This window comes from Octopus bimaculoides, chromosome 5 (assembly GCF_001194135.2).
Source record: "Octopus bimaculoides isolate UCB-OBI-ISO-001 chromosome 5, ASM119413v2, whole genome shotgun sequence".
NCBI lineage: Eukaryota > Metazoa > Mollusca > Cephalopoda > Octopoda > Octopodidae > Octopus > Octopus bimaculoides.
The window spans coordinates 65,022,321-65,031,930 of NC_068985.1; the positions used below are offsets into that span (position 1 = coordinate 65,022,321).

Sequence of the window (9,610 nt, forward strand, 5' to 3'; positions counted from 1 at the left end):
TGTACACCACAACTGATGCTTCTTAGGTTCAACTTTTCTCTCAAGGTACTTACACTCTGTCGAGTATGCACACTGGCATTACACATCCATCGGAGCATACTGGCATCATTCCTTGTGAGCTTACGCATGTCCTCAGCAGTCACGGCCCATGTTTCACTGCCATGTAGCATGGCTGTTCGTACACATGCGTCATGCAGTCTGCCTTTTACTCTGAGTGAGAGGCCCCTTGTCACCAGCAGAGGTAAGAGCTCTCTGAACTTTGCCCAGGCTATTCTTATTCTAGCAGATACAGTTTCAGTGCACTCTCCCCCACTACTAATTTGGTCACCCATGATAGCGGAAGCTATCAACTACGTCCAGGTTTTCTCCCTGGAATGTGACAGAAGTTGTTTTCTGCACATTTTCAGTGTTTATTGCTCCTGAACAACTGCCACATACAAAAACTAACTTCATAGTTAACTTGCCTTTGATATTGCTGCACCTCTTATGTGTCCATAGCTTGCACTGAGTACATCTTATAGAGTTTCTACCTATGCCTTTTCTACAGATCAAGCAGGGCCATCTACCTGAAGGGGATTGTGTTTTATCTACCTCCCTACTTATTAGGACTTTGGTTTTAGCTAGGTTGACTCTAAGGCCCTTCGATTCTAGTCCTTGCTTCTACACCTGAAACTTCTCTTCTAGTTCTGATAGTGACTCAGCAATTAGTGCAAAGTCATCAGCATAGAGGAGCTCCAGGGGCATCCTGTCTTAAATTCCTCCGTTATCGCCTGGAGGATTATGATAAATAGGAGGGAGCTGAGGACAGAACCTTGATGGACCCCTACCTCTACCCGGAATTCTTCACTGTACTCGCTGCCAACCCTCACCTTACTGACAGCGTCTCTGTACATGGCTTGCACAGCTCTCACTAACCATTCTTCCATCCCTAGTTTCCTCATTGACCACCAGATAAGGGATCGGGGGACCCTGTCAAAGGCTTTCTCCATGTCAACAAAAGCCAGGTACAGAGGTTTATCCTTGGCTAGGTATTTCTCCTGAAGCTGTCTTACCAGAAATATAGCGTCAGTGGTGCTTTTCCCTGGCATGAACCCAAACTGCATCTTATCTAAACTGACTCGCTCCCTAATTAGTTGGGCTATGGCCCTCTCCGTGACTTTCATAACCTGATCTAACAACTTAATACCTCTGTAATTATTTGTATCTAAAGCGTCCCCTTTACCTTTGTAACAGTTGACTATGGTGCTGCTACACCAGTCATTGGGTATGACTCCTTCATGTATCACCTGGTTAATAATACGGGTGACTAGGCTATAGCCAACACTACCAGATATTTTGAGCATCTCTGCAGTGATTCCTGATGGGTCGGGGGCTTTCCCTGTCTTCATACTCTTAATTGCTTTATCTACGATGGTACTGTCAATTCGGATAGCTGGTCCCTCTGTTGGGTCAGCTATCTGAATAATAATCTTTTAAAAAATGTCAAGCTTATAAACACCAAGGATATGAAATTTTGAAAAATTTCCTTTAGGCATGTATTTACTCTTTATTCAAATTAATGACTTCTTTGAGTTTGGTTTTTATGAGAAAGCATTTTGATATTAGGTCCTAACATAATGGTTCTTAGTATCAATTGGTCCTCTAAATGCTCATCTGTCAGCTGTGTTCTCAGTGAATTCTTGATTTGCGTCAAGTACGAGAATGTGGATTCACAACAGTATGTTGTAGAAAAGCAGGAAATCAGTTGGCATGCATGTTCACGAAGACAAGGATATTCTATCGTCTTTTTCCAAATTCCAATGGGATCATCCCCGTTGTCAAACTGGGATTTCAGGATATTATCTTCAGACATTTCAATAAGCTCCATTTGTAACTCTTTAGGAGCCTTTGGTACATCAACTAAGTGAGACTGAAAAGCAAGTTTCAGAGTGATGCTATGCTTTTCAAAATCACTGAATCTTTTATTGTATTCTTCTACTAATGAGTCTAAAACTGACTTGTATTCTTCAAAAGATCCAAAGATATCTTCATTTTCACTCATTACCTTCATAAACTGGGGAAAGTATTCCTCTGAAAGTTTTGATTTAGCCAAAAGAGACTTAAAAAACAACTTTTTTCTAAATGCCTGAATTTTTTGCCACATATCATAAATAGATTTATTTCTGCCTTGCAACAAAATGTTTAACTCATTTTGTTTTGATATAACATCACATGAAAATGCAACATTTCTGTAAAAGTTTGGATTTGATAAATCACAATGTTTGTTGTTTCCTTTGAATAAGTCAATTATTTGCTTTTGTAAAGATACAATTTTGACCAATACTTTCGCTTGTGACAGCTAGTGATAAGGCAAATCTGCACTAATTACTTCATCATCCATCATCAGACAATGCTTTGTGGCATTTGCTTGAATATAGTTTTCAATACTTATAACCTTATGCAAAGTGTCATTTAAAATGGCAGATTTTGCACAGAGATTTTGCTAATGTAAAATACAATGAAAAGAAATCAGTTCACTTGGATCTTTGGTTTCTCTTTTAAGATGTGCAATAAATCCTTCATAGCTTTTAAGATGTGCAATAAATCCTTCATAGCCATCATAGCTGGAGCACCATCTGTGCACACACTTACCAAATTACTAATATTTAGTCCTACTTTGTGGCATTGCTCTTTGAAGTTGTTAAAAATATCTATCCCCCGCGTCATTCCTTTAAGGGTGCCTAAAGCAAGCAATTCTTCATATAATTGAAAATCATCAGTTGTAGCACGAATAAAATACAATACCTGTGCTGAATCAATGGAATCTGTCGATTCAGCCAAAGCTACTGAATAATATACAGTTTCTTTTTGGATTATATTTTTCAGCTGCTCTGTTACAGCACATGCCAATTCATGCTGTCCATCTGTATTAGTTTTTCTTGAAAGAGGCACCTCCTTATATTTGTTAACTTTATCTGGATCTATACATCTTACCATTTCTAAAATACATTGCTTTATGAGTTCTGAATCGATGAATGGTTTACCTTTTTTACCAAGCAAATATGCAACTTTATAGCTGGCTTCTGTCACACCATTCCCTTAGGAAAAATTGTCTTTGCTTTTGTTTTCCATCTTTCAGTTTCTGCGGTGCTATCTTTCAAGACTCACCCTTTAATCTGGCATATTTACTGTCTTTATGAAGAGCATAATGCTGCTGTGCATAGAATTTCTTAACCGTTACAATTATGGTATCACAAAACAAACAAGACATTTTACCTATTCACTAAAAAATATTGTAATTCCCATTCTTCATTGAAGATCCTATTTTCTTCTTTCAAAGTTTGTTTCAATTTCTTTAACATACTTATGGGTTGAAAATTGATTTTATTCTGATATACCAATAAAAAATAAAAGGATGATAATGAACTAGTAAGGCTGGTCGCACACTGACCCAGAAAAAAATGACCTCAGACAAGATACGATAAACCTGCATCCAAAACCATATTCTTGATCTTGAATTTGGCAATTGTCACTACCATTCATGAATAAATATCATCTAGATTCATAATATTCTTTTCTGTAATTAATACTATTATTTATCATTATCCAATTAATATAGAAATAACGTTAAATATTGATGATTTTCAATCAAAACAATGACAATTACTAAAGTCGTGACCAAGATTCCAAGAACATGGTTTCGGATGCTGATCTAAGACCGTTTTATCTAGAACAGTGTGCAGTAGGCCTAACAGAGTAGCAATGAATTCGATCATTGTTACTAATTAAGTCTCAGTGATGAAAAGGAAGTCTGCAAAACAACGCATGTACTGGTGAATTTACGCTTTCAAATGAAGCTATAACCAACTCAGACTTACAATCTCACAAGTCACTATGAACTTAGTCACGACTACAGTTAACTGAGTAGTACGTAGTGCAGACCACAGTGAGGAGGTAGATGAGACAAGAACTCTGCATGTATCATGTGTGAAGTCACTCACTCTCACTAGGCTGGCGTGACTGACAAGGAAATGTTGCCTTTATAGCCATGTTGCTTTAAGTTTATATTCATTAGGTTCATAGAAAAATGCTTCCAATTTCTGAGAGTGACATCACTGAACACAGTTATTTTTCCTCTCATCTATGTGTGTGTGTTGTAAATTTATATATAAAAACTATAGACAATAAAAATGAAGGTCTTAAAAAATATATATTAACATTTACATCAAAGGCTACAGAAGACTGCACTTGTTGACCTAGAAGGCCACATGCAACCTTAAGGCTGCAGGTTCCCCATCCCTGGCTTAGGAGGTACAATTAAACAGATGGCAGCTCAGGCAATTTTACAATGCCTTTTCAATGAACAAATCATGACTCCAAGACAACTTTATGATTATGGTCAGCAAAACGTACCTGAAATTAATTTTATCTCCTCAAATTATGAAATGCAGAATGAGGAAAATCTATTGAGAGAGAGAGATTTAGAAATACAAGGACAATTCCAGGGTCAAAGTTGCATTGCTTTATCTCAAACTCCCCTTCAGAAATTAAGGTAAAAATAATATCTATAATAGATAATTATACTAAAATTCAATTTGAGAATATAAACGGGTTTGTAGCTGCAATTTATGATAGTGACTGGTTCTAGCAACATACCCAGAAACTATACAAGTAAAACTCACCTTTCTTGAACCTATAGGACCCTCATCATTTCAGTATCCTAGAAAGTCAGATGTTTTAACAGTGGGTTATTTGGACACTCTTTGTAAATTTGACCCCAGAACTACTACAGGAAGAACATATACTTTGACAGAAAAAGAAATGAAAACTGCATCGCAATTATTAATTTCAAGAAAATTGTCTCATTAACTTTTGAAGATTTCAGAATTCCATCTAACAAGTATCTAATCATTTAAAGCAAGGCAAAGGTGGGAGGTTGGGACATGTAGCTTCATCTGCTAAGCTATCAGGAGTGTCCCCTTAGGCGATGGGGATGCCGACAATTTATTTGATGATTCTAAGTGTTGGCAGTAACATTGCCACCATTGACGATAGCAGAGCTGAAAAGTAGTTACAATTAAAGTAGACATTATTATTGTAATAATGAAAATGCTTATTTTGATTATCAGCACTTTGTTTTCTCCTTCAAGCTCAAATTGATTTTTGATAATTTTGATGTTGACAACAGGGGTGGTTTAGATTTTTTAATTGAGAGCAGAAATCCTTTTGATTGATGGTACTCTCACAGACTTAACATTTTGCCTTTCCCCCCTCTATCACCACATGTATGGACTCCACGAGCACCGTGTAGCTGTTGTCAGGGATCTTGTGGAAATTTTCTACTGTGACCAGTATTTCCACTTTTACCCTGACCACTGACCAGTTTTGTTACAGGGTCAATTTTATGGTGAGTATATCACCACATGCATTCCATATCATCTTGAGATGCAGGATATTAAGTTTAGGTGACACATTTGTAAATGTAACTTTATTCATTCATCTCCCCAGATAGGATGGAATGAAGATATTTTTTCCTGACAAGCAATTGTATATAGCCATCATTGTTGAATTTTCTTTACTATGGCATTTTGCTATTAGAGACCCCAGATATTTGCCCCTTCTTAAATGCCAATTCAAACCCCCATACACCTACCAAACCTTTTTCAACCTGTGCTGAGTTAGGATTTTCAATTTTCCTAGTCTTCTTGTTAAGACAACAATGGATCACAGTTTTTTTGTGATCTGATCTGTTTTGTGCCTAGTTGTAGAATACAATTAGGTTTCACTAAGCATTTTCTGAAATTTTTGATAATTTTTGATAAGTTGTTGTTAGCAAGAAAGGAGACAAGACTCTTATTCCAGCTGACAAATGGCCCTGTTCAATATGTGGAAAAGGAGTGGGACAGAATTCCATTTGCTGCACCAAGTGTAAGTTATGGACGCATAAGAGATGCAGTGGAATTGTATGAAGGTTATCAGATATGGCCGCTCTCATGTGTGGCAGATGTGTAGGAACAGTAAGTACTAAGAGCACGAGGGACTTAAACGCTCTTAAATGCCTAGGAGGCTCTCTTGAGGTTGTAGGTAGTTTCTGTTATTTAAGTGACCAAATTAATAATGATGGTAGATGCTCTAAAAGTATTGTTTCTACAATAAGAATAGGGTGGAGGAAGTTCAGGGAACTACTACCTCTGCTGGCAGCAAAAGAACACTCCCTATTTTTCTAACCAGGTTCAACATTCATTCTTGTTACTTGTGAGAATGGCTATGTACCTCCTTTGTAGCAAGACACCTATTTCTGCCTCTCTATTTCTCTGTTGCACTCTAACCTTTTATCATTTGATACTGGGTCACCTCCTCAAATGCCCTGCCTCTCTCATAATTCCTTGTTTTGCGAGTTACTTGGTGACCCTGCCATTGCTGGTGCTACATTAAATGCATCCAATCCACACTGTAACATGGTTGGTGTTTGGAAGAGCATCCAGCTGTAAAAATCATTCCAAAACTAACTTCATCTGTGCTAATGACATGTAAAAAGCACTGAGTCCACTTTGCAGAGTGGTTGGTGTTAGGAAGAGCATCCAGCTGTAAAAATCCCTGCCAAAACACACACAGCAGCCAGGGGTAGTTTTTTCTTCATCCTACCTGTGCATGCATGGAAGATGGACGTTAAACGATGATGATGGTGATGATGATGATGATGATTGAGGTATCATATCAAATGCGTTACAATAATCTATTTACACCATAATTAGTTCAACTTAGCATTACAGTTTTGTCAATGAGTAGTTGATATTTTGTACTTATTATCCCTCTTCTAAATCTCTTTTTTTAGGTAAAAGGTTCCTTCTATCAAGATGGTTGTATATTTCTTCCACAATAACTCCAGTCAAAAGTTTGCCCATTGGAGGCACATATGTTAAAGCTTTGTTTGTTACTGGCTTCATTATTCTCATCATCTTTCACTAAAAGGATCTAACACTGGATGTCGTCCATTCAGGAACACTTCCATTTTCTATGCATTCATTAGAATGTCTTGCAATCCTTGAGTATAATCCTTCAAAGTTTTTTATCCAAAATCCTTGAACCCCATCTGAGCCATGAACCTTCCAACTGCATATCTTTTTTTTTTATCTTATTTTTTACCATTACTTCCTCAAAATAAATATTTCATTGCTTTTCAGTATGCATTTTTACTGCAACCTATTCTATCCACTCTGCTTTCTTGATGTGAACTTCTTCCCTTTCTCAAATATCTGCTCAGAATTATTTCATTTTCTTTCTCAGGGTTAAGTTGTGTTGCCTGCTTATAGTCCAATTCTTTGTAAAACTTGGACTGATTGCATCTGAGCATATTTCCTATGTACTGTTTTAATTCTGTGTAACATTTTACTCTAGCAGTTTTTGCTTTTCTGCATTATTTCACTTCCTCAAAAACTGTTTTCAAGCCATTTGTTTGATATTGTACAGACATTCCAGTTGGTCCTTCTGACTATTTTTAAGTTACCATTTTTTCATCTCTCAGCATGTCCTACATTTTTTTGTAATTGGTCTATTTTTGCCCCTGTCTTCACTTTTAGAATGAATCTTTGTCCTTTTTTCCCCCTCTTGTGTTTTTTTTTTTTTGCTTATCATTTATTCCACAAGAACTGCTCCTGCTTTAATAAACTTGTTGGTTTTGGTATTGTTTATTGTGTTTATTTGTGATATTGCATTGTCTACTTTCTTTGCTTCTACTTTTGTTATTTTCTGATCTAAATTTTGTAGATTTTGTGGATATGGCAATGATTGTTTTATTTTTATTATTGCTATTATTGTTGTTGTAGTTGGTGGTGGTGGTGGTGGTGGTGGTGGGTGGTATAGCTATTGTTGTTTTTGTGGTTATGTTTTCTGTACAGTCATTGTGAGTTGCAGGTCTTGAGAAGTCTATAAGATTTTCTTAACAGAGTTGACTACCATAGCAGAGAAGTGGGACACACAGTTTCCCTATTTTGAAGCTTTAATTTGCAACACTTGTTTTGTCCTTTATACTGAATTGTAATTTAAAGAATAAAAAGTAAACATAATAGTTGTGACTTACCTCCCAGATCCCACACAAAACACTTTGTCCAGTTCTTTTCCAGTACAACAACACCGTGAAATATCTTTCCTGCAGCTGCACCTTCCAAAAGTTATTCAATTTTAATATTAACCACATCAATCTCACCTGTTCTGGAAAGTCTTCAAACATCTCAGACATTGTTCTTTCCTCCTCTCCTTATTTTCTACAAGAAATATCTATAAGGTGTTATATTTGATGTCAAGCTGAGCACAGTACTGTTAATTTTTAACAAAGGTGCAGGAAAGGTAAGTTACAGAGAACTTAATAAGGTTGTAGAATCAATCTTGGAGAAACTAGTGCAAGATAACTATGGGATATAATTTCAAGTTGCAGTAAGGTATGAAGCCAAATATTATTTTTTATTTCTTGTAGCAAAAACCAATAAATGTTGCTTTACAGACATTTTTGATGAAGCTAGATCTATTTTTCATTCAGCTTTCTTCACAATTATGTGTAATACATTGAAAATCTGTTGAACAAACTATCCCTTTTGTATTTTTATTTTCATCACAAAAGATCAGTTAACAGCTTAGTGCACACCTCTTATTTCCATATAAACATGCAGTTATTTGAAAATAATAACAGGCATATACACATATATTCAGAATAATTACTTGACATAAAGTGAGTTTTAACATTACTACTTTTAATAAAATTTTATGTAACTGTTAATGGCTATCATGGTTTACTCAATACAGATGTGTGATCTGATAATTTAGATAACAATATTTTCATGCAAAATAAATTTGTATATATTAATGAATTTTATGTATTTCTATTTTAGCACATAGATAGAAGTGATACACAGGAAGCAAAATTTCACATTGATCCTACATATCTTGAAACAGATTTCAATAGTCCATTGGGTAAGTATTTCTATATTTTCAATTACTTATATTTAGTAACTTTAAAAAGAGTAGATCCTTTCAGATTTTATTTTGATATAGATGTACTTGTACCTGCTTGTAAACCAGTTTTGTCCTATTTTCTTTCAGACTATGACAACTTGTTTAACCTATGTCAGCATGGAAACTAGAACATAAAATAATGATGAGGAGAATAACTTGCCAGATTTCTGTTTGCTTTTGTGTAGCATGTCATTTTGCTTCTTCTTCCCCTAACTCACTAAATTTTATCTGTTTAAATCAATCCTTGTTCTCTATACAGCTATATTCTGCCTGTTAGCTTTTGTCACTCCTTGAAAATATGGCATGTGTTTGATCTGACTGAATTTGGACAATGTGCGAAACTATTAAAATTTTGTCTTCCTTATTAATTCTTATTGCCTTTAAAATATAATACTGGCTCATGTGCGGGCGACACATGAAATCTTTCGAGCGGGATCGTTGCCAGTGCCCCTGGACTGGCTCATGTGCGGGCGACACATGATATCTTTCGAACGAGATCGTTGCCAGTGCCCCGAGACTGGCTCTTGTGCGGGTGACACATGAAATGTTTCAAGCGGGATCGTTGCCGGTGCCCCTGGACTACCTCGTGTGCGGGCGACACATGAAATCTTTCAGTGGGATC

The 9,610-nt window shown here is 36.3% G+C and overlaps 1 protein-coding gene across 1 annotated transcript in view; it reads left to right on the forward strand.

Annotated features, from left to right (window-relative positions):
- LOC106869597 (uncharacterized) overlaps nucleotides 1-9,610 on the forward strand; it is a 296,444-nt gene that overhangs the window by 28,394 nt on the left and 258,440 nt on the right. Inside the window, exon 4 of the mRNA XM_052968067.1 lies at nucleotides 8,865-8,946. Within this exon, the coding sequence (XP_052824027.1) occupies nucleotides 8,865-8,946 (82 nt within the window). The remainder of the gene's footprint in view (nucleotides 1-8,864; nucleotides 8,947-9,610) is intronic.